The sequence below is a fragment of the Aedes albopictus genome, chromosome 2, assembly GCF_035046485.1.
Source record: "Aedes albopictus strain Foshan chromosome 2, AalbF5, whole genome shotgun sequence".
Taxonomy (NCBI): domain Eukaryota; kingdom Metazoa; phylum Arthropoda; class Insecta; order Diptera; family Culicidae; genus Aedes; species Aedes albopictus.
The window spans coordinates 344,979,955-345,005,997 of NC_085137.1; the positions used below are offsets into that span (position 1 = coordinate 344,979,955).

At 41.0% G+C, this 26,043-nt stretch overlaps 1 protein-coding gene across 4 annotated transcripts in view; it reads left to right on the plus strand.

Moving 5' to 3' along the window:
* The window catches only part of LOC109430912 (sodium/potassium-transporting ATPase subunit beta-1-interacting protein), a 371,063-nt gene continuing 345,020 nt past the window's right edge, over window positions 1-26,043 (plus strand). For 2 of the 4 annotated variants that reach the window (XM_062852658.1, XM_062852656.1), the window contains exon 1: window positions 2-1,394. In XM_062852658.1, coding sequence (XP_062708642.1) covers window positions 1,341-1,394 — 54 coding nt within the window. In that variant the 5' untranslated portion in view covers window positions 2-1,340. Of the gene's footprint in view, window positions 1,395-26,043 lie in introns of all 4 variants that reach the window. The other 2 variants (XM_062852657.1, XM_062852659.1) reach the window with 2 other exon arrangements.

Below are 26,043 nucleotides of genomic sequence, written 5' to 3' on the forward strand. Positions count from 1 at the left end.
ACACATTTCAATCAGTCAGTTCACGTTCACCGTCCGAAGCGGTTCTCGTTTGGTGGAGCTCTTGCTTACACGCGACTCGGTTGTGGTTCTCCCCTGTGCGCTCCAAGCAACGAAGACGTTGTGCTCCACGGAGCAACGGTTTTACACATTCGCTTTGTTAACTTTGCAATGCTGATTGTTGTACGATACGACGGCTAAGGAAGGCTTGTTTCTCCTCTCACTGTAATACTGGTGGTGTGTTGGTCGAGTTGAGTGCAGTTTCTTGTGCGATCGCGATTTGACGGGCTTCTTCGTGGGCTAAGGTTACTGAGTCAGTGCTCAAGTGGCCTATCACAGCTCAGCTCTGCTCCCGATAACGGTGCTTTCAAGTGTGTGTGCGCCAGAAACGCTTGATTTGCACCGTTTAAGTACCGTGCGACGTCTATTGTTTCGGGAAACGATAGTAATTCTGTCTGCAGATCAGAGATCCGTTGATTGCTGAATTTAGATGGATTTTGCATAATAAATTAAATCAACCGCAGCGTCGTTGTGTTTGTGTTAAATGTTAATATTTTGAAACGGTCTCACCATTGTGGTAGTCAGCTCAGCAGCCAGCAGCGGTGAAAAATAAGCCGACTTGAATTAAGCTACCTTCAGTTGCGTGCACACCAACACAGTACGGTCGAGAAAATTTGATTGAAGAATAGGTCCCAGTGCGCTGGCTGAGTCAGAAGTGTGCACAACTGTGAAGCACACGTGTGTGTAGGTATAGGTCGGTTCAAAAAGATCACTTGAGAAAAGTGCACATCTCAACCTCAATGAATTAAGTTCCGACTGAGAGATGTGTGTCAGCTATAGTATACACACGAAATAAATTAAATCATTGATTAAAAGCTACGTGCTACGTACGACGAGCATCGAGTGTTTGTGTGGCGTTTTATTCATCGCAAAATGTGTAAATTTCGGTGATCTACTTTTTGATCTTCGTGCCCGTTTGGTGTATGAAAATAAAAGAGTTGAACGCAGATCTCGCGAAGAGTGAATCACTCGCTGTTGTGGCTCAATTGAAAAGTGCAAGAAGAAAAAGAAGCAGACGAAGACGACAAAGCAAAGATCATTGAGCGTAAATATTTTCACTACAAGGCTTGTTACATGCTATGTCGAGCTTGGCACATGTAGTGTGTGCAATAATAGTGTAGCAGCACATCAGTGATTACCGAAATTGAAACGAAATCGGTGGCGCCAAAGAAGCTGTTCGTTGCTTGATCGTGTGAATTGTAGAGCGTGAATTCGAACGCCCTGAACGGATAAGGGCGACGAGAATTTTTGGCATTGCACGCTGATGGAATAACAATTATGACATGGGATCCTGTTCGAGACGACATTTCTTGTTGTCAATATGCGTTCTGCAATTGGTAAGTGAATCATCTAGGATAAGATTATTTAGGTTTAGCGACCTAGTATTATTTATGGGATTCACATGTATAGTAGAATATGATAATGTCTATGTAGAAATTTTATTTTTATGGAGCAAAACTGATATATCTATGGAGCACCCATGTATAAACTACGGGTACCTTTTTAATTGTTTATGGAACATTTTTATGAGTTTATAGAGCATCATGTCATAATTTATTGGTACAATCTGTCAACTACAGTCAGAAAATTTGTTGGGATACCGGTACAATTTCAGCTGTTTAATGGTACATTGCTGTCTAGTGTCTATCTATGGAGAATTTGATTTATTTTATTGATACATGGCTCTTTTTTCTATGGAGCACTTTTGTATTGTTTATGGTGCATTTTAGATATTTTATGGGTGCATTCAATCATCTACCAGTGTGTCGTTTATTCAGTGGATTCTCATGTTATCACAGAAGTCCAAACATTAATAAGAAACTCAATAACTTGTTACATTAACCCTCCTATTGCATCACGTTGGGAACAACCCGCTGTCGTAGTGTACGGTTTGGGTAAAAAATTACCCTAATGCCAAAGAGGAGAGTTAACATTAAAATAGTTGCGTAGCGTAATAGAGTATAATGAAATCTCATTAGTCTCTTTTCGGGTTATCAGGTTATTTCGGACATCGAATAACTAGAAAATATGTTGCGACTATCATTTGTAATCTTCCTCAGTGTCAGTTATCCAGTGGGATTCAACTATTTGTTGGACAGAGATTCCGATTATGCGCTAGTCTGGATACCCCTAAAGAACCCAATTGCTGAAAACGAAAAGGCTGTCTGCTACACAAAACACAATTTCAGGATAGACTGATGGACCAAAAACAATAAATGAAACCTCGTCACTCTGGGACTTCCCAGTCATTTGTCATCCATCTGGATAACACGGCAAATTGATGTTTTGTGTTGTATGTGTCAATTTGTATGTTAACATTTGCAATGTTATGTGTATCGTGAAATGTTAAAACATAACAATAAGTGGTGTCCGGCCATTTGGCCGAATGCCGTTTGGCCGAACGCCATTTGGCCGAATGCCATTTAGCCGAAAGGGTCGTTTGGACGAATGCCATTTGGCCGAGTTCTGATCAAAAGAATTTGGAAGCGTGGGCAAACTCTGGATAACATCCTAGCTCCCAATATGATCATCAGAAATATTTCCTTCTTTTAATCATCGGCTATTCTTTGTAATTAAATTAATTATCGATTTTTGCGGCTTAACCAGCCGAATGGAAGTTTTACTTTATTCCAAAAGCTAGACTTTACATATACTGGCGTGAGTGAGAAATGGACAAATTGAGGTGAAATTTGCGAAAAAGTTACTCGTCCTCTCGGTGAGACTCGAACTCACGACTCCTACTCACTAGACTTTTTTTTGTTTCAAATTTCTCGTTAAAGTCGCCTAAGAACCACTTTTAGAGCTTCCAAAAACGCGCATTTTCGTGCGCTGAAAATGTTGCTACGTCATTCCGTTCAAAATATATTGATGATTTTCTAGAAAAAATAGGCACTTTTCAAGTATTTTTCACTTGAGTTACAAAAATAACACCCCTCTAATTTTTTGATATGTTTTATAACAACATTTCTCCTTTTGAATGCGGGCAAAAGATATTTTTTTTGTTTGCCCCAACCCGTCCTAACACCTTTTTAAAAAACTATGATTTTTTACGCAAAATGCCTATAACTTTTGAACCAAAAGAGATAACGATCATCTCAGCGCACGAAACGACGCGTCTTCAAATGCTCTACAAGTGTTTCTTGGGCGACTTTGATGAAAAATCGAAACTGAAAAAGTTAACGCCAGAAAACCGGTTTTTCTTGAACCACCCTAAGCTTATTCAGAAAAATGCCTCTAGATCGGTCAATTTTAAAGCTACATAAAAAGTGTCTTCGGCAAACTTGCTCAAAATTGATAGATCTACAACTTTCCCGAAGAATGTATATAGTTATTCTTGCATATAAAAAAGTTTGATTACCAATTTCTTTGAAAATATGGACCACCCTAATTTTCATGTATATTGAAAAAAGGGCCTTATTTTTAGGAACAACTTTGTAGAAGACCATATTTGTTTAAAAAAATCATTTGAAGGCGCTGCATGCATCTTTCCTCATAAATCTGATTCGTGGACCATTGTGCAGTAGCATGATCAATTAAGCTCATCATGCCTTATTCGGCCAAACGGCATTCGACCAAACGGCGTTCGGCTAAATGACCCGGAACAACAATAAGTTAATCTTCTTTTTTTTAACAAAATATTTCTAGAAACAAAACTTGCAAGATTCCCAGAAGGAACTTCTGAAGAATTCCCACAAAAAACTACTGGAGGAATTTCCGAAAGTACTACTGGTGGATGTTCATAAATAACTCTTAGGAAATTTCCATAGGCAACACCAGGAGGGCCTCCAGAAGGATCCTCTGGCGGATTTTCAAAAGAAACTGTTAAAAGATTTGCAGAAGGTACTCCCGAATGATTTCCTGAAGGAGCTTCTGGAGTATTCCCCTAAGGAACCTTTGCAACATTTCCAGAAAGAAGTCCAGGAAAATTCAAAAGCCACAACTGGAAATTCCTAGAATATACTCTTGGAGGATTCGCAAAAGGAACTCTTGGAGGAAACACAATATGAAATCAAGTAGAAATTCCAAAGACGATCACAGAGAGAATCCAGCAAAAGCTGTTGGAAGATCGAAGTTTCAGGAGGAAGTCCTACATGCATAAAGAGCGAATCGAAAATTAACTGTAAATGTTCAAAATGCTCTATCTCGAAGTATGATTGATCTTTTCATTCCGGATTTTCTATCAACTTTGCACAATATAGTTGAGTTTAGAATAGCCTGAAGAAATTTGGAAAATGTTTATTATTATTGAAAATATGATTGAATGAGTACACCACACAAAATAATAATCTGTTCAAAATGCTATTTAAAAAAATAACGTTTCAATAATTTATAGCGAAAAAAAGTTGTACGGGGATAAAATATCTGGAATATAATAATTATTATTAGCATAAAAGATTAGATATAGAAGTGCAAGTTAAATGATTATTTTTTAAAATCAAAACTGCCTTATTTTTTTCCAATAATAAGTATCTCCAAAAATAAAGTTATGTTTATTTCGAATACATTATTTTTTAGGCTGTTGTAAACATTTACAGTCAATTCCCGATAACTCCTTACATGAAGGAACTCCTGCAGGAATTGCGATAGACATAGAATGAATTTCTAAAGAGATTAAAAAAAGAATCTTGGGAGAACTCCTCGAGAAAGTTAAAAAAGAAAATCTAGGTAAATTTCTGAAGCAAGTCTTGGAGTAAAATCAATAGGATCTCTTGGTCAACCCAGAATGTGACCTTCATTAAGTTCCAATTTATGGCGGAACTCTTGATGAATAGAAATCCAAGATAAAAAGAAATATCTAGGTAAATCCCAGAAGAAGCTCCAGAAGAAATCTCTAATTCAACTCCATGAGAAATTCCGGGGGTCACAAACTCTTTTTGAATTGCAAAACTTCTCATCGAATTGCAAGAGATAACTAAACGGAAGGGTACGAAATAACCTTGAGAGATCCTAAGCAAGCATGAGGACACTCACTTGGAAAGAGTTACACTCACTTGAAGTTTTCTCAACTCAGAAGCGTGCAATCGAGAAACGATGTATGGACGACTTTTACCTTGTGATTTCGCCTAAAACTTTCCGAATAGAGTAGGGGTCGCACATGCATACCGAAGTCGTGAGGGAGCTGCGAAGGCAACTTTCCAGCTCTGTCACGACCTTGAGAATCGTGTGCGACCCCTACTCTGTTCGGCAAAGTTTTAGACGAAATCACAAGGCAAATGTCGACCATACATCGCTTCTTGATTGCATGCTTCTGAGTTGAGGAAATAGCAAGTGAATGTAACTCGTTGCAAGTGAGTGTTCCCATCCCTGATCCTAAGAACATTGGAGAAATTCCTGGAGGACCCCCTTGGGAAATGCCTTTAGGATTTCTGGAGCATTTTCAAGAAAAAAAAAATCATGGGATTTCTCAAAGGTAGAAACTTTTATAGGAAGTCGTGAAGGAGTATCAGGAGATATTCATCAAGGTAGTCATGATGGAAGGAAAGAAACATATCTTACTTTATTAAGATATTGAAATCGCAATCCGGGGAATCATTCCGTGAACCTTGCCATTCTGTACACTACACTGTTCTGTGTAAAGAATCTGTCATATGCGTCACTCTTGCGTTTATCGAAAGTAGCCTTATGCACGGCTTTCTGTTTCTATAATTTCCCCCCAGATGCACCCTGCCCAACTAACATTTTCAGCGCTACAAGCTTCCGACATTTGCTTTCCGTTTTGTAACAATCGAATTGAAGCAGTCAACGCTGAATAAAAGGGAAACTAGTCAAGTATCAACCATAAGCTAATACACGGCTGCAAAACAAGCACCATACAACTACCAAACTCGGTTTTCTGAAATCAATCATTTGTTACTGGGGCTGCCTTTACTGCACTCTATTCCAACTCCGGGAGATTTCCCGGAAGATGTGAAAACTTTAACAAATCGAATAGGAGTCCCCAATAACAAAAAAACTGCTACTATACAGTACAGTTCATTACACTGACAAACAGGCTTGTCCGCATTGAGTGCGTGAAAATTCTGTTCTTTGGATTTAAACCATTAAAAACAACATTAATTATAAATCTTTTCATCTTATCACATAGAAGGATGTTTAAATATTGTGGATTTAGCACTAAATTGATGTCGGAAGTAACTTCATTGACTTCCGCTGGTTTTCCTGTGCGTTAAACATAACGTCGGAAGTAGTGCGCTGTATAGTGAATCTGATGCTTTATTCAGCGCACTACTTCCGACGTTATGTTTAACGCACAGGAAAGCCAGCGGAAGTCAAAGAAGTTACTTCCGACACCAATTTGGTGCTAAATCCACAATATCCTAAATGCCATTTCGAACTGTCAAAAAAACCGCACCGCAGAGCCGCACGGGCCGTTCAAAGTGAAATTCACTAGAGTGTTTTCACCCGCGTGAAAATCTCTTTGCGCACTCCTCGCGGCTCTGCGGTGCAATTTTTTGACAGTTCGAAATGACATTTACAATATTTCAACATCGTTCTATCGGATAAGCTGAAAAGATTTCTAGTATATGACACGCTTGCTGGTGTAAATCCAAAGAGCAGAATTTTCATGCGCTCAGTGCGAACAAGCCTGCTGACAAATCCCCAAACCAGCAGCGCTTTGAAGGCCGTTATGCGATGGATGATGTAATAAAGAAACTGTTGGTCTACCAACACGGCTTGTCGGATGTAAACATTATTATCAAAACAAACTTTAAGCGGAATATATAGCTACTACACAAATTATTTGCAGCTATCCATCTCTGTGCTGTGAAATTGTTTGAGTTGCTTTTATTGCACTTTAATTCAATGCCGGAAGATTTGCAAATCGAGTAAGAGTCCTAGTCAATACAACAGCTGCTTTTATACGGTACGTTTTGTAAGGTTGGCAAATACACATAACAGCAGCGCTTTGTAGCTGTTTAAAGAACACTCTTTCAGCTAGAAGCTGTGACGAAGAATCTGTTGGTGCAACCACACAGCTTGTTCAATGTGAATTCATATTATTGTGTTTGACGTTTCACAAGCTTTTGCAGCAAGATGAAGTTGGGTAAGGTTTCTTGTGGCACAATTATGAAGCCTTGTCTGGAGTAAAACAAAACGGGCTATTTTCTATGCTATTTATATATAGCAGTGTGGCAGCGAGGACATCATCAGGACCAGTGGATACGGAGATCGGGAGTTCGATTCCAAGTAGCGGCAAGTACTTTAAACATTCAATTTTAAAAGCATTAAGTCCAATTCCACATGTATTGTGTCACAGTATCCATAACCTAATTATATTTAAACGATTAATTTGGGGATGCCGTATAACTATTATTTAACAACTGCGAAAAGGCTGAAAAAGCGCCTTCTCAAGATGTTTTGTTAGTGGTTACATAGGAACCGAGAAAAGAGCTATGATTACGTGGAATAGAAGCTGCTCTCACAGCATATACAAGTGGATAAGGTTCGCCTGATTCATTGGTATAGGGCTTGCATAGAAGCTTCCGTCCATATATACAACACAGTAACTCAGCATCAAGCCGTATTGAGGACGCTTTGTTGACGTTTTACATTCACAGTAAATGTTAGTTGAGTGGAATCACAAAACTGTGGTGAAAATATTTTGATGGTAAAAAACTGTAAAATGTGAATTGTGCAACTAGAATGTTCTAAAAGATACCAGACACTGTAATCTGCATAATTGTAGTTTAAGAATATGTTTTCAGATAAAATGTTGCAAAATATACTATCAAGCAAAATTATTCCGTTTGCGTCAACAGAAAATAACGAACTGTGTCATCAAAAACAAAAACGTTTTTGAATACCCATATAGCACGGTTTAAGAATTTTATGTTTTTTTCTTCATCTTGGATTTTACTTTTCAACTCCTTGTCAAAATTTGTCAACCTTGAGCAAGGTTACAAAAATTGGCTTGATTTGAAATGTCGCATGACAGACTCATATTTGGCCACTTTCGCCGGTACCATCAGAATGTTCCAACCATTTTAAATGGCAGACAATGCGGTAAAATTCCCGTTCGTTTTTTGCTAAAATTGTTCAAATTGGCCTGTACGAAGTGCCTTAAAAGTGAATGACTTTTTTGTACACATACATACTAGAGTGGGTCAAATTGGTCGTTTTTTCAGATCAAGGACTTGTTGGTCTTATTTCAGGTCCTGTGTAAAATTTAACCGCGATCCGTTACGCTTATACTTTGCGTATCGCGATTAAAATTTATATGGCATTTTATGTATGTATGTATGTATGTATGTAGGTAGCCACCATCCTAGCTTGAGTCTTGCTCTGCATGCAGTTCCACTTAACTGTAAAGATTAAATTTCATTACCACTTTGAATTCAACATACCGCTGTATGAAGGGCCAAAAGGGGGTGTGGCGGACCCGTAAGTAGATACACTTACGCGAAATCCGCGGGTTTAAGAGAATCTCCTTCCAACAGTATGATCCAACAAGGTGAATAATGAAATTCACATTACTTGTCAAGCTTTCTACGGGATGGTTTGTTATAAGAAGGGCGCGTCAAATCCATTGCAACTGTTGGGATAGAAGAACCCATCTACAAGGATGTTATAGTTACTTCTCACCTCACTCCGGTTGGCAACCACTCCGTCGTACAGTTACAGCTTCAATGATGCCCTGATGCGCCCTCCCAACCCAGCATAGTTATATAGTAAACAGTATAATTTGTTAGGGTTCATTCAAATATTACGTAACGCTAAATTTGACTATTTCAGATCCCCTCCCTTCCCGACGTAACTATTTTGTATGAGAAAATTTGAAATTTTGTATGAAGCGTAACACAGTGCTAGAAACACTCCCCCCCCTTGCGATACGTTATATTTGAACGAATCCTTATGAGAGAATATAGCATTGAAATATGGAAATATCAATATAATAATATGCTGAAATCTAATGAAGTCCTATTTAATGTAGCAACCTGAAATAAGGTATTGATTTGTGAACAATTTGAGTGAGTATTATTCGCTGTCGAGTCCTTTCCTGACGTAAAGAATTATGACAGTAATATAATGCCAATGCAATTGCTGATATATAAATATATACTCAATAATGGAACACAATGCAATATATTATGGCATTTTACATGGGAAAAGTCATGTTTCTGCATTTTCTTTATAAAAGATTAAGATTGTAACCGATGATGTTAAAACTATTGCCTAGAATGTCTTGAATAACTTTGTCGAAGACTGCAAGGCGATGAGCGTCTTGTGACAAAAGCTATAACCTACTGATTGTCTGAGGGTGTTTAACAGTTAACAAGCAAAGGTATATAGCAGAGGTTCCCAAACTTTTTGCTACCACAGCGCCTTTTGAAATTTTCTTCGCGGCGCACCAACAATTTTTTACAAAGAATTTTAATAATTTTAACACCTTCAGTTCAAAATTTCAAATATAAATCGTAAGAAGTCTTCAATATCATGCTTTTTTATAATTCATTTAAAAAAGAAAAATTGCTTAAAGATTCGCAGAGTTTAACACAAATTTTGGATTTCTGAAGGATTGCATTGCAAAACTTTTAATTGTTTAAATAAAGCACGTAGATTACCAAATTTAAGGGAAAATAGATATAAAAATGAATTATTCAGAAGCTCTCAGAACGGCTGACAGTGGCGGTGAGGGGTCATGTTTTTGTATTCGGAACTAAAAAAAACTCAACTAAAAAAAACGGTTTCGGAATCATGCATGAAATCGACAAATAAATTGTCGCACATTTTTTTACGATAAGGAGCTAAACCAGTCTATAAGAGGAAATCTCAATCAAAGAGACAAACTAACAAGTTATGATAGTGATGTAAGTTAAAATGTCGTCCTGAAACGTTTGAGACAGCACGAAGACCTGGAGATTGACAGTCATTATAGATGACAGTAATATGGAAAGAATTTCACAACAGTTTCTTGAAATATCTACTTTGAATTACAAGCTATTGATAAAATCGAAAACCTAGCCGAATCATAAAAAGTCCAACAATTTGTGTCTTACAAAAATTTTCAAAATTCCGGATTTATAAAATTTTTGCAAAAATCTAAATGTTTCATGAGGATATTATAAATTCCGGAAAACATTCGTAGACTTTGGAATATTTACTATTTAATTGAAAATTTAGAAGAGAGAAAACCCCTTTGAATGAGTTTCTTTTGAAGTTTTCCACAAAAGAGCCAAAACATTGGTATCGAATACAAAAAAGGGTTTGAAGTGACACTAGTTTTCAGAGATGCCAGATTATTTTATCCATAATCTTTATCAATATAAATTTTTCTGTATCGCCGCCTTTGAGGGTATAGTAGACACCGAGAGTGCTAGATTTCAATAGAAATTAAAAAAATATGTACTACTTTTTGACGGTAACAATTTTTTACTGGCATTTATTTTTCGAAAACATGTGTGAAAATGTACAATTTGTAATGAATTCTTTAAAGGTTAAGCAGCAATTCAAAAAGTTTTCGTTAAATTTATTGAGAATTTCTGGAGAAATCTGTATTTCTCTGTACTCTGTATCTTGTCTGTATAGATGGTCAAAAATCTGTATGATACAGAAAAATCTGTACATCTGGCATCTCTGCTAGTTTTACAAAACAATACAAAAACTGCTAAAATATATGCTGCCTTCAATAATAAGAGTTTGTTTTTTGTGCTTTGGCCCAAGAGCCTGCGGCGCACCTGAGAGATGTTCATGGCGCACCAGGGCGCCGCGGCGCACAGTTTGGGAAGCACTGGTATATAGCATCAATTAGAAAATCTCACTTTTTGGCAAGAATTACCAAGGGTATATTTTTTTCTGCACGCGTCGGATCGCATTGCGGTCTTCGACAAAGTTTCTTGGTTTATCCTGGGCTATACTTTCTCATTATCGGTTATATCGTATGGAGCAAATTAGAGCAAAATTCAAGAAAACTGTAACAAAATATGTTTTTACGTACAATTCCATACAAATTTCAATCACGATACGCAAATTTCAGGCTAAACCGTTCATTGCCAAATCTCATTTCTTCTGATCAAATTTAAATTTTCCCATACAACGTTGACCCACCCTAACACATACTGACGCACATACAAACATCGTCTCAATTCGTTGAACTATACGGATGGATGAGTACCTAACTAACCGTATGAAGGTGCCATGTCAAATGATAAGATTTGTTCTTAGCGGAAGCGGACATACGTGGCCAATCACGAAGTTTCTTGAAAAATTAATTGTTGTGCAATATTTTCATGAAAACCGATTGAAAATTTTATAAAGTCAAATTTTGGCAGCCCAAAACGCGTTAGGAATGCAATTGTGTTAATTGAATTTGGTCGACTGAAATACGGGACGTTATCATCGACAGTATGTTTTATTAGTACAGTGACGTCACAATTTATTAATCGGAATGAAATGATCTCAATTTATGAATCACCCAATGGCGGTAAGAATTCAGATGATTCATATGTATGATATTGTTGTAAAATGCTCATAAACTTAAATACATATACACACTAAAAAAACAGAATACACACTAAAAATAAAGTAAAGAAGAAAATAAATGTGTAACAAGAATTTTTAACAGTTCGTCCAATTACTTGTGAACGCTTCTGTACTTCTCCTTGAACGTCACTCATGGGACAACAACTGCTAAGGCCGATGTTGTTGTAGGAGTTCTAGCATCCAGCATGTTTACATGACAAATATGGCCACACGATCAAAACCGTGATCAAAAGTTGATTCACATGTATGCAAATGATTCAACCTACACATTTCAACGCTGCTCGTTGCAAATGCGTTACGAAACGATTTGTTGTGATCGGCTCCAAAACGCCATGCCACTGTATGTATGTGGTTCGGCGTTTAGGGACTGCAAGCGGCTGGTCGGTCACCTTTAAATGGTAACAGGAAAGAAAATACATGTCTGTTTAATCTAGATCACAATGGCGCACCCACGGCTGTCATCGGCCTGATTGGCGGCGTTCCGTTTCACCTTCACCTGTTATCCACCCGCAATATTATGTGTTTCCTCCCGTGTCAAACGTGCCGTTTGGGTGCTCGAGTTGATGATAACACCACTCGAACCAACGACCGTACCCTAGGGGTTCAGTATATGCAATTCTTCAGTTCAGCTCGCCTTGTCATCAATAACAATTCCCAACTCTTGGCTGATAACAATCCCCACCACCCCCAACTCGGGAGTCCCTTTCTTTGTCAACCCAAAACCAATCAACGTTATTGTTATCTAAGGAACTTTCTATATATGGGTATTAGGTCAGACGCAGAACCATTCTGAGGTTTCGCATTATAGTCCCATTTGAGTCAAACTGGCATGGCATAGCCACTTGAGTTGGTTGGTTGAGTGGTTGTCACTGTCGTTTCCAGGAAGTTACCGTCATTTCAATCGTCTTCGATGGGTCGTCCCAATGAACCACAAACGTGCTGCAGTGAATCGACAGCATGGCCCAACGCCAGCGCCAGAGCTCTAGGACGCGTTCCACCCCCAACCCAAATGCTGCTATGCTACCAAACGAATGGGTAAGGCCTGTGTGAATAATTCATTCACCACGAGCCATCTGTCGGGTATCAATGGGATTGGGGGTGAAATGTTTTGTAAAATCGTCCGGTGGTTCATCATCATTTCTACTATATGAATAAAAGGTCGACCATGCAATTCATACACCGCAGACTTGTGTTGTAGCTCTGACGTTGACGCGAAGCTTGAACTTTTCCTCCGGAGGCAATCGAACCTTTCGTCCGGAAATAAATAATTCCATTTTCGTTACAAAAGCTTCCCGTCGGTTCAACTTGTTTGGTTCATATTGGCTAGCTATTTTCGCAGAAAATAGAAAATGCTGTGGAAGGTTGTTTGTTCAATTTCTTCCTGGGGCGGCTGATCAACTAAACTACACCAGTTCGGATGTTTGCTTTCCCCATGATATATTTATCAAGTGTTGGGCCCAAACTTTTACCACTAACATATTTCCTAGAAATATCGATTTGTAGCATACCTACCGGTAATCCACTTCGTTATCTTATCTCTTTCAGCAACGCAACTGTACGTTGGAAACGCTTAACTTATTGCCGATGACTAGGAAGACACATTTGATTGAATTAGTCAAGCTTCAACTTTGGCTGATTTTGTAATGATAAACACAATAATGTAAACAATTTCAAACATAGTACATCGTAGGAAAGCATGCCGTATTAAATTTTGGGACAGTGTTTTCGCATAACTATCATAGCATCTTCAAACATTGTCATTTCAGTTTAGAATTGAAACACTGAGAAATGATTGCATTGCTTTAGCTACTATATAATTCATACACATTTCTTTTTACATTACAGTCACGCATTGTACGACAATAAGTTCATTAGGAACATGTCCCAAGCAGTCAATACCATTCCAGTGCCAAATACGCAGCACTATATTGTACGCAATTGCGTAACACATTTTCAATTCGCAGCAGCATCTGCTACTTACGCTCTGAACAGAGTGTAGTTCCGTTAATAGGTTCATTAAGATTAGCCCGACAGATAATAACGACGGAAGTTATTTATGCTGCGTCACAGTATCCGTTCGAGAAGCGAGCCTTATCCTCAATTCGGTGTGGATGGGCATGTTCTTGGCATAATATTGATTTCGATACTGGGAAACGCTTCTACCAGTGTTCGGAGGATTCGACGCCCTGGGTGGGGAATTCAAAGTGCCTTATTATATTTGGATTAGGTAAATAGCAAGCCTCGGAAGATTTGATTTTATCATCTGTCTACTTTGAATATTAGACAAATTGAAGCTGTCGAAAATCTAAGAGAACAAATTTTATGTTTTAATGTATTAGATCACTTTCACTATAAACGAATGCATTCTTAATTTGAATTATGCTTTTTTTTCGGGAAATCGTGGGTCACAATCGCCAGGAAATTATTTTTCTATTCATCAATTAACACCATTATGTGCCTTCTAACGAATTTTCAGTTAATTTTCAAGAGTTTTTTTTTCTTAATAGTTGACATTTCTTTCAATAGTTTGTAGTTCTTTGCTTTTTATAGACCTCTTGTTGGTCAACGCTTTTATCATGAATTGCAATAAACCTTCCGTAACTCGCGTGGTTGACCACCATTGCCAGCACCACGCTAATTCTGAGAACAAAAAGCGAGTTTTTTTTTTCGATTTTTCAACGTGTTGTACAAAATCCAACAGCGCGATCGCTCGAGGGTTAAGTTGCTGCTCCAGGGTTTTCATTTTATTGCGTTATCAAGTCTTTGAATATTTATTTGACGTTCAGAGTTGGTAGCAGTTTGCGTTAAATAGAACAGATTGAAAATCTGGTTGGTACAAAAGGAAAGCTTCATTCCAAAAGGTCAATAAGCCTGAAACTCATAAATGTTGTCCTTGAAGAGTACCGTGAACCGGGGTCAAATTGATCTCCGGGTCGAAATTGATCAGACGATTTTCCGTTAGATAAAGCATACTGAAAATAGTTTCCATGTAAATATCGTTTAGTATCAGTTTCCAACAGCACGATACTTGGAAGGAAACTATTTAAAATATTCTCAACCTAAATGAAAAACGTTTGATCAATTTCGACCGAAGATCAATTTGACCCCGGTTTACGATACTAAGAAAAAACGAACAGCCTTTCAGTATTTCTAAAGCTTTGGTGCCTATAAACCTTAAAATAGAAAACAATATTTTTTTCGGATTTGCTAGGTCATTCAAAATATCATTGGGTTTACATCAATAGGGTAGTACGGGTGTTCATAATAATAAATTTAACATTATACAAAAAGTTCTGAAAGCTTAGCAAACATACAAATATCGGTTTCGATAATCTAGATCATTCACCAAACTATTTAGTTTGAAATATAGGATCTACAACAACTAGAGGTTACTGTTTGTTTTATTTTTCTCTGTTCGGGACTTAAACCACCTCGATCAATATTTGATATATTGTGGCACATCCCTTATCCTTTGTAAGTGCATGCCGCATTACATTATCACTACATAGAAGTAATAAAGCACTGTTTTCGGTTTTGTTACAGCTAGCATTTTTAATTTAATCACAAGGAGGGATTCTGGTTGATACGTTCCACTTTTTCCACGCTCCATTTTCAGTCAAAATTCCTTAATAAAAAAAAGTCGAGAAACGATACCGATATTGGCCAATAATCATGCATCGGAACCCTAACCTTACTGTCTCAAATCAGTGAACTTCGAATAAAAGATTAGGAATACACTATCCAATGTTTTTTTTTGTTTCAAGATCCATCTGCCTAACCAAGACCTGTCGCTTTTAAAGACAAGGATATTAGAGTACAAAAACATATGACCGCCAAAATGATCATCCTCAAAATCACCAAAAGCACAAGATTTTGCCACTGCTCTAGTCTGCGCTCCCTCCATACAAATTTCTTTTTTGTTTTGTGTGAAGTGGCGAAGATTAGTGCAGGATGTTAGGGAGGTTAAGCCCGAGGCGTTTGCACAAGATAATGCGAGTCAAAATGCTTTGTTTGGAAACACTGGCGACCTTCATCTTAACCAGGTGTGGAATGTAATAAGGACTACAATATTTGCTTCGATTACTAAAATATGTAGTTCCACTAGCGGGAAGCAGTTAGGACTAGGTTTTGGTTTGATAGATCTTTCTTCGTAACTAGTGCTTGAATTCGAGTGAAGATGAAAAATACGATCAGTTATCAGCGCCAACAATCACTACAAACGAATGCAAATGGGATTTGTATGAGTAAAATAAGTGGGTAACTCTCGCTGAGACCGTTCCACTGTTTACAACATGTCTTTAAAAATGTTTAAGGGTGTGATTTTCTGAAAGTCCTCCTCAAAAAAGTAAGAAAAATGCATTTTGTTAATCAATTTGATGGACCCCCCGTTAGTTAGAGTCACAACCATTTTTGCGGACCCCTCGATTTTGATCAATTGTTGGCTCATTTAAACCGTTATAACTCAAAAGTTTCTCCAAAACCACCTCATAACAAAAGGTTGTTGAAAAGAGGAAGGATAGAGCTACTATTTACAGTTATAAAAAGTTGGGTCGGCCATATTGATTTTGGCCGCCATTATTGGATTTTTATACCAAAACTGTTTTTTCACCACAGATTTTCAAAATTTTTGCGTCATTCGAAAGCGGGGACACTTTACACAACATATCAAAAATTTAGAGATGTATCTTTTTCCTATCAAAAGTTATCTGCACTTTTGTTAATCATGACACGTTTTCTTCATAAATTTCCATGCGCACCGGCACACACTGGAGTAACAGGGTCCATTTCCTGGCCAAAAAGTTTTAACACAGTTTTAACACATATTTATTATGTAGGTAGGGTCTTGTTTCATTTGGGCAGGTGTTCCTATTTTGGGCACTTGCTGCTGTAACTAAATCAATTTCAAACCGATTGATTTGAATTTTTGTTAAGATTTAGGTACGTACAGTATCTAACTCTGTACAAATCAATCGGTTTGAAATTGACTTAGTTATAGCGACAAGTGCCCAAAATAGGTACACCTGCCCAAATGGTACAAGACCCTACTAGCGATAAAATTTTGAATTTTGATATTGAGGATGCATTTTGGATTATAAATAGCCATATTAATCCACGTAAAGGCCAAAAATGATTTCTTATAACTTCGGTGAGAGCAACGTATATTTTCACCCCCAAAAATCACTTGAATCGTCATTTTTTTTATTTTTTTTGAGCACAGAGAACTGAAAAATAATTATATTTCCATAAAATTCATTGTTTGGAAACACGGGCCACCTCGTTTAAGAGTGATTCTCCCAGAATTATGAGTGAAATTCATTTTTTTTCATCATTGAAGATAACGTGTTTATGTCTTCAGCAAAGTTGTAAGGAATGTCATTATTAGAAAACTTGTTGAACAATTGTTCTATCTGCTAGATTTTAAGAGATACGATACATTATTTGTGAACGGCTCCTTAAAATCAGTTCATATGTTGTACCGTTTCCCAGATATTTTTGTGATTCCCAATTCATTTTGGGCTAACTTCAATAGTGCCCTGAAAAACACATCAAAACTCAAAAATTATTCATGGAATGAAATATTAGGAGTATGAACATGGTGAGAGAAGCCGTGTGAAATATATAAGTTTGAATTTTTATTTTAAAACATGGAATTTTACCATAATTTACACATAAAAGTAAGTTTGTGGAGTACTGAGTGGAAAACTCAATAAGTTTAGCAATAAAAAACATTATGTATGTGAAAATATATTCTTTACGGTGCATCAACATAAGATTACATGCTTCGCATAGTGAGCTCTTTGTTCGAGTTGTTTTAATTTTTTTAAACAAATTTTGAACACAACAGTTCTAGCTACAGTAGACGTTCGATAACTGCAACATGTTTACGTTTCACTTAGCGAATAAAATTCGATAACTGCAACGACTGACAGAAAGTCGTCCGTGAGTGTCCTGCTTGTTACTCCTGTAAGCAGCCAGTATTTTCCAACGAGAAGGGTCAGCATAAAATCAGGTTAGTTGGTGGTGGTGGTCTTACGTTAGGTGCCGCTATGGCGGCGAATTCGGCGGGACCTCCCCCCAACTCCTGGGGGGATGGCTACCCGGACAATTGTTCAGCTGGTAGGATTGATGGCACGTTTACTGGAGCAACTCTTCCATCCTACATGGATCCGGAGGGAATGCATGGAGAGCTTCATTTGCTTCGAATCTCGGGAACCAATGGGCCTCTACCAAATAGGCCTTTCCTGATCCGACGTTCTGTGGAAAAATATGTTGGTGGAAGGATTGAGGGTGCTTTTCCGGAAAGCAACAAAGCTACCTACGCGTTGAAAGTGAGAAACCTTCGTCAATTCAACCAGCTGCTCAACATGAAGGCTTTGATGGACGGCACGGCAGTCGCCGTTACCGAACATCCGACATTAAATTCTATTAGGTGTGTCGTAAGCTGCCGGGATGTAATTGACATGCCCGACAGCGAGTTACTGGATGAACTAAAGGAACAAGGGGTCAAAGAAGTTCGAAGAATTACACGCAAAAATGGACCGTCGCGAGAAAATACACCGGCGATCGTTCTAACCTGCCGAGGTACGAACCGTCCTGAGGCGATCGATTTCGGCTACATCAGGTGCCGAACGCGGCCTTACTATCCATCCCCGATGCAGTGTTTCAATTGTTGGCTATTTGGACACACAAAGATGCGCTGCCAGGCTAAAACTGCTACATGTGGGACCTGTTCCGGGGATCATCCGATTCCCGAAAACAGGGAGTGCAGTATTGAACCTTTTTGCAAAGCCTGTAACACAAATGGGCACAAAATATCCAGCCGCACTTGCCCTCTTTGGCAATTTGAAAACACGATCCAAAAAGTTAAAGTAGATCAAGGGGTTTCATACCCCGCCGCTCGGAGGATAGTAGAGCAAAACCGTAACGGCAGCTCGTTTGCAAATATCGTCGAACCGCTGAGGGAAAACAAACTCCAGGGAACAAACGTACGTGACAGTCAGTTTACTGCCGCACTAGCGGCCAAGGACAACGAAATCGCCGAACTCCGAGCAGCCCTTGCCGTGCGCCATACCCAGCCGGATCCCGTAAATGACGAAATCACAGCTTTAAAGGCAATTGTCGCTGACCAGGCGAAACAGATCCAACACCTCACCGAACAGCTTTCCGCCTTCCTCAAAGCCGTCATGCCCGCTGCAAACTTCTCCCTCACGCCATCCGTTTCCTCTCTCTCTGCGAACACTGTACAAACATCCGCGGCCTCTGTCACCTTTGCCGAAACTACTGAGACAAAAAAGACTACAACCTCGGCTTCGACCCCAGCTAAGGTTGTTGCCACCCCCCCGGCAGCCACCGCCCCTGTTCCTGCAGCGACCGATCTCCATGTAGAAGCTGTTTTGTCTGACTCGGATACTCCTTCCTCTGAACTCAGCCAAAACGCGGAATTCTTCTCTCCACGCCCAGAAAAGTCTACCAGCCCACCACATACGCCACTCTCTAACCGCCCTGGAACACCTATTCCAGGGTCTACCAAGGCCAAATCGGACACCACAACAATGCCTAGCAAGCGTCCGCGTGGAAAAATTACACGGACTGAAATGCTTTTCCAACAGCAACAGCAAAAGAAATCCAAGCTCAAGGGTCCCACAGATAACCCTGGGGCATCTCCCAAATCACGGTAAGTCCATCAATCCTCTCTCTCTCTTCTCACCACCACCCCAATCCACTAAAATGCCTGATAATTCAATGCTCACCCGCTCAAACCCCACCGGAGTTACAGAGCAGCATAACACGGAACACATGACTTTGGGTCGTCGGGGCGCCGGCGTACCGGAAGCCCCGCCCCAACCGGAATCGCCGGATCGACCCCGGCACCCAGTCCATCGAGATTGTCTCCCTGTCCGCCTTGACAGCCTTGGCGCCAGCGTACCGGAAGCCCTACCCCAACCGGAATCGCTGGGTCGACTTTGGCATCTCGGCCGTGACATAGACGAAGAGCTCCAGACTAACCATGATCGCTGCCCAGCTATATCTCCTGGTAACCGAGGCCCCGTCGGTGCGGACGTATCCCACACCGGAACTGGCGGACAACCCTCGGAGCCGGGAGAAGATCTGGAAGAGGGTAATACGGCTCACATGTCTGTTACTCTGGACGACGTGGGAAGTGAAGGCATCTACGAACTCGGGACGCGACGGGCTCTACCCGCTCCCCCCATGGACAGCGTGGGAAGTCAAGCTTCTACCCTACTCACGTACACTCCGAACGGCCCAACAAACCACATATCACCAAACGCTACCTACTCGATCCCAGCCGACGAAGTCTCTACATCCTTTTTTTCCGCCGTCGGATCATCCTTGCCTTTGGTGGGTTCTCCACTCGAACCGGCCACTGGTAGGGCTCTGTTTCGTTCGGCAACGAACCTCGTCTCCAACTCGACACCACAGGCAAGCACCAACTATCCAGTCCCAGCGCTACCAAAACCTATAAGGTTCTGTTTACAGTGGAACATAAATGGCTACTATAATAATCTAGCGGATTTGGAACTTCTTGTGACCGGCGATCCTCCATGGATTTTGGCCCTCCAGGAGGTGAATAAGGTGACGATAGATCAATTGAACCGCTCCCTTGGCGGTAAGTACACCTGGCGTCTCAAACGAGGAACAAACTTCCGGCATTCAGTAGCTACCGGCATACTAAACTCCATTTCCTATGTTGACCTCAACGTGGACACTAACCTCCCGGTTGTCGGCGTCAAGCTACAAGGGCCCATCCAAATAGCTGTAGTGTGCGTGTACCTACCATGTGGTAACATTCCGGATCTCCATGGTGAACTCGAAAGTGTACTCAGTCAAATTCCTGAACCAAGGTTGCTACTCGGCGATTTCAACGCCCACCATCCAGCGTGGGGGGGGATTCGTTCCGACTCTAGAGGAACAGCGCTTTTGGAACTATTCGAGTACAACGACCTCAACATTCTCAACGACGGCTCTCCGACATATCTGAGCGGGAACCATTCAACTGCCATTGACATCTCCCTCGTGAGCAGGTCCATAGTCCAACGCTTCTTCTGGAGCATTAACCCGGATCTATGCGGCAGCAACCATCATCCACTGCAAATCTCGGTGGCAACAGAAGCACCCACAACAACCAGACGCCCCCGCTGGCTCTACGACTTGGCGGACTGGGCAAAGTTCAACAACACAGTCCGTACTTCGCTACGATCTTCCAATCCTGAGGACATTTCTAGTTTCACCACCGTCCTCGCCCAAGCGGCGGATTCGTCCATTCCGAAAACCGGCAGCAGACCCGGTCGCAAGGCGCTGCACTGGTGGACACCAGAAATTAAAGCCATGGTCAAATCTCGTAGGAAAGCTCTACGAGCCGTCAAAAGGATGGCCCCTGATCACCCCGACCGCAGAGCAAAATTGGATCATTATCGCCTGAAGCGAAACGAATGCCGGCAAGCGATCCGAGATGCCAAAAGGGCCTCTTGGGAACATTTTCTTGAGAGCATCAACGCGTCCCAATCTACTGGCAACCTGTGGTCCAAGGTCAACGCACTCAGCGGCAAACGCGCCGCCACACCAACCACCGTTTGTTTAAACGGAACCTACACGAACGAACCGAATGTCATTGCGAATGGACTTGGCAAACATTTTGCCGAACTGGCCTCCTTCGACGGGTACGATCAGAGCTTTGTTCGGGGGACCGGCGCTTCTGCAGTAGACGTGGTCAACTTCTATATTCCTCCCGTTAGCAACCAACTAGACATAAACCAACCTTTCTCCTTCGGTGAGCTCCAGCACGCTCTGAGCCGCAGCAATGGCAAATCCGCTGGTCCTGATGACGTCGGATACCCCATGATAAAGAATCTCGATGGAACTGCAAAGCTCACCTTACTCGAGCTAATCAACAGAATGTGGCACAACGATTCTTATCCGCCCGAGTGGCGAGAGAGCTTCGTCGTACCCATACCGAAAACAGGTTTACAAACACGGGAGCTCTCTGGATTCCGACCAATTGCCCTGACCTGCTGCCTTTCGAAGGTGGTAGAGCGAATGGTCAATCGTCGGTTGACATACTACCTGCAGTCCCACAACCTTCTCGACCACCGGCAACATGCTTTCCGGCCTGGACATGGAACCAATTCCTATTTTGCTGCTCTGGGAGAAATTTTGCATGAGGCCAGCTTGAACAATCATCATACGGAGATCGTCTCATTGGATATCTCCAAAGCTTTTAACAGAGTCTGGGCACCTCTGGTTCTCAAAAAGCTGGCTAGGTGGGGTCTTGGCGGCCACATCCTGCACTTCATAAAGAACTTTCTATCCGACCGTTCGTTCAAGGTGTTAATAGGGGACACCAAGTCAGCATCCTTCAGAGAAGAGACAGGGGTACCACAAGGATCCGTCATCTCAGTAACTCTTTTCTTGATTCTAATGGACGGGGTCTTTGAGAACCTCCCGAACGGGGTTCATATCCTTGTCTACGCAGACGATATTATTCTCATAGTATCCGGCCCGACCGCCCCTGCCACTCGCCGGAAAGCCCAAGCTGCTGTTACGCGGGTCGCAAAATGGGCTACATCCGTTGGTTTTACCATGTCAGCACACAAGAGCGTCCGCTGTCATGTCTGCCCCTTCAGACATATGGTGAAAGGCCGGCCTATTACCATTGCCAATCAACCAATCCCCGTACGAAAAACGGTTCGGGTTATCGGGGTTGTGATCGACCGTGGTTTGACTTTCAAGCCGCATTTTGAAAACATCAAACACAGCTGTCGGAGTCGCCTCAACCTCATCCAAACACTATCTAAGCCTCATCGGAGCAGCAACAGAAAGATACTCTTCCAAGTGGCAGCCGCCACCATAGACAGCCGCTTGTTTTACGGTATCGAACTGACCTACCTAGCCATCAACAACCTGATCACCACACTTACTCCGGTTTACAACCGGTATATACGGATCATCTCTGGGCTCCTCCCTTCAACGCCAGCGGATGCAGCTTGCGTTGAAGCCGGGTTACTCCCATTCCGACACTGTGTCACCGCAACACTTTGTCGCAAGGCTGCCATCATTGCTGAACGCACCTCCAGTAATAATAGACCCCCTCTTCTAGTCGAGGCTGCCAACCGACTTCAAAGCACTACCGGTCTAACACTCCCACCAATTGCGAAGTGCTTGTGGTTCGGTGAACGGGACTGGCGAAACCCCACACTACGCTTCGACAACAGAATCAAAGAAAACTTTAGAGCTGGGGACACGTCCATACATCTGCGACTATCAGTAGCGGAACTCCTTCGGACGGCCTATAGCGATCATCAAAAAAGGTTCACTGACGGCTCGCTCTCGACGCTGGGTGTTGGAATTGGGATAGCTGGGGAAAACCTTGCGGTCAGCCTAAGCCTCCCAGATCAATGTTCAGTGTACTCCGCCGAGGCGGCGGCCATCCTCCACGCTGCAACTAAACCTGCGGACCGGCCTCTCGTGATTATCACAGACTCGGCCAGTTGCATCTCAGCTCTGCAATCAAATACCCCCCGTCACCCTTGGATTCAAGCCACCATCAAACAAGCCCCACCAGGAAGCACCTTTTTGTGGGTCCCTGGACACTGTGGTGTCCCTGGGAATGAAATGGCGGACCACTTGGCAGGTTCCGGGTATTCTGGCTCTCGCTACAAAACAACTGTTCCTTTGCTGGACCTAAAACGCTGGATCACCTCATCTATTCAAGACGCCTGGACGAGCGAATGGGCCCACTACCGTGGGACCTATTTGCGGAAAATTAAGCAGAGCACCAACGCCTGGGCGGACTTGAAATCTAAAAAAGAACAAGTCCTCATCTCACGACTACGAACGGGCCACACCAGGGCCTCCCACAACCTGGGAGGCATACCTTTCCACAGAACTTGCGATATCTGTGGGATTAACAACTCGGTCGAGCATATCATCTGCGTCTGTCCAGCCTATGAAGGACCCCGGCAGATGTATGGGATCCCCGGAAGTATACGCGATGCCCTCAGGGATGACTCATCAGCACTTGCCGCTTTGATGTGCTTCATTAAGGATGCAGGCCTTTACTTTAAAATATAGCACACTCACTTCTTGCCATGTTCAACTTTTTGTAATAGTTAATCGTGATTCCTCAAGCACTATGTGATACTTTGCAATCGGTCCCTGTTTACAAAATTCGTGTTTTTTGTCCATTCAGAATTTTAATTTACTAAAAAGCCACCTAAAAACTTTCAATGATGTATCAATTGTTTTGCGTTTTTAAATTTGTATTCTATTTGTTCTCATGCAAGTGTGCTAAATAACTTCGATAAAACTATGTACATTAGCTCATAAGGAATACTTCTGTAGTTCTTTTTCTCAGGCGAGCCCCTCTGGCTTGTTCTGCTTTTCTATGACCCGGGATGAACCTGCCTACGGCAGAAAATCCCCGAATAAAGAGATAAAAAAAAAAAAAAAAAAAAAAAACGACTGACAGACGTCAAAGAACTGTCAGTTGCTGCAGAACGCAGCCAATGTGCATACGAAAAACATCGCACTGCAACAAAAGTGCATGCGAAAAACATCGCATCGCTGTTAACGTTTCGTTTTGAAGGATAGCGGTGCGATAACTGCAAAATTGTTGCACTTAGCGGACTTGCAGTTAAAAAGCATTGCAGTTAAAGCGTGCACCGAGCGAACGTCTACTGTACATAAATATGCTAGTGCATTGCATACATTTAGGCGTTTAACGGTGTTTGGATATTTCTGTTCAAATTTACAAAATTGATATCATTTGACACATTTCGTTAAGAGATACAAGACCAGATTTGTATTCTACTATGATATGTCTACCGAGAATAAGTGGCTATTCATTAAAAAATAGTCGAAACGAAGTTGCTACATCAAAATTAAACATAAATTGTAACTAAAAACTAGTCAAAAAGGTGAAAATTTCAAAATGATTTATTTTTTCGTCTGGTACTTTCTGGTACCCGTTCTATTGCGATTCACAAAGGATATGTATTATATTTTATTGTAATTTAATCCAGATCGCGGAATACTGCAGAATCTGAAAACTTTTTGAATGCTGAAAATGGTTAAAAATTGACAAAAATCATGATTTTGAAAACGCTTCTGTAAGAGCGCAAAATAAATGAAATCTGGTGCAGTTTTTTGTTTAAATGATACACCTTAATCATGAGAACTGGTTAACATACTCAATTATTTTTTCAATCTGTCGATATTGTGATAATTGAAGTACCTCCGATGAGTTATGATACAAACGAAAAAAAAAACAGTGGAGAAAATCATCAAATTCAGGCATTTATTCATGAAAAAATATGCATCCCAAAGTGTTTTATTGATTGCCACATGATGAAGCAATACTTCGTCTATCTTCAAAAAATATAATTCTTACTTTTTGGGGGGGACTTTCAGAAAATCGCCACCTTAAACATTTTTGAAGACATGGTGTAAACAGTGGGACGGTCTCAGCGAGAGTTACCCAAGTGTGAATTATACTCACTTTGTACTCACTGCTCTCACACGACTTTTTTTCTGTTTCAACGAGATTTTCAGCCCTGGGCTAGTTTATTTCGGGACCCACACTTTCCTTCCCGAAGGAAGAACTCACATTTTGTGAGTTTGTCGGAAGTGGGATTCAATCCCAGGTTATAGTCAAGTGTTCTAACCATCACACCAGGTCCGCTCCACCTCACACGACTTTGGTTTGCGACTATTAATTTATTAGGCAAACTTTTATATAAAACTACAATATACATGTCCTTCAAACACCGTTTTTTAATAGCATGCTGCTGAACTGAGATAGTAACAAGTGAGTATAACTTTATGCAAGTGAGTATTCGCAACACTGGCGGGCACTGGCTCACTCATCTACCGCGCACCATTGACGATTTCAGAAAATCTGCGCATATCTTTCCGATCTATATACTTGCCTGCGCTTCAACAATCAAAGTCTTTTCGTGGAGCTGTTTCTTGTTGTGGTGGTTGCGTTTCTGTACTGCCGGCCACTATCATTCGACTTCTGGCGGCATTCCTCTCGTTCGTTACTCGTTGACACTCCTCGTTGAGTTTGTGTCGCTGAGTGGTACCTGTCATTTTCGGTGCTGCTGTTGCCACTGTTGCATGGATAAACTTCCATAAATTGTATCAATCGGCTGATGCGTTGGTTTCTCCTATTCTCTAGTCTAGCTTCTGACGGTAGCTGACAAAAGCGAATGTCACAAGCAACAGACCAAGATCGTTGGTACCGGAAAGAAGACTTTCCGTTCCAATGACATGTCGTAAGAAGCTTTCTTTGCCGATCTGTGCATTTGTATAGCCGATGACTATTTTTACATCTTGTTTTGGGCACTCTGAAAAACCTTTTAAAAAATCTCATAGACCTCATCCATTAGATCTTCGGTTTTTTTATTCTCCAATCACTTAACCTAATTTACAGCTCTTTTGTCCACTAGGGCACTGCGTGAGCGATTCCAATTAGACGCTGTACTT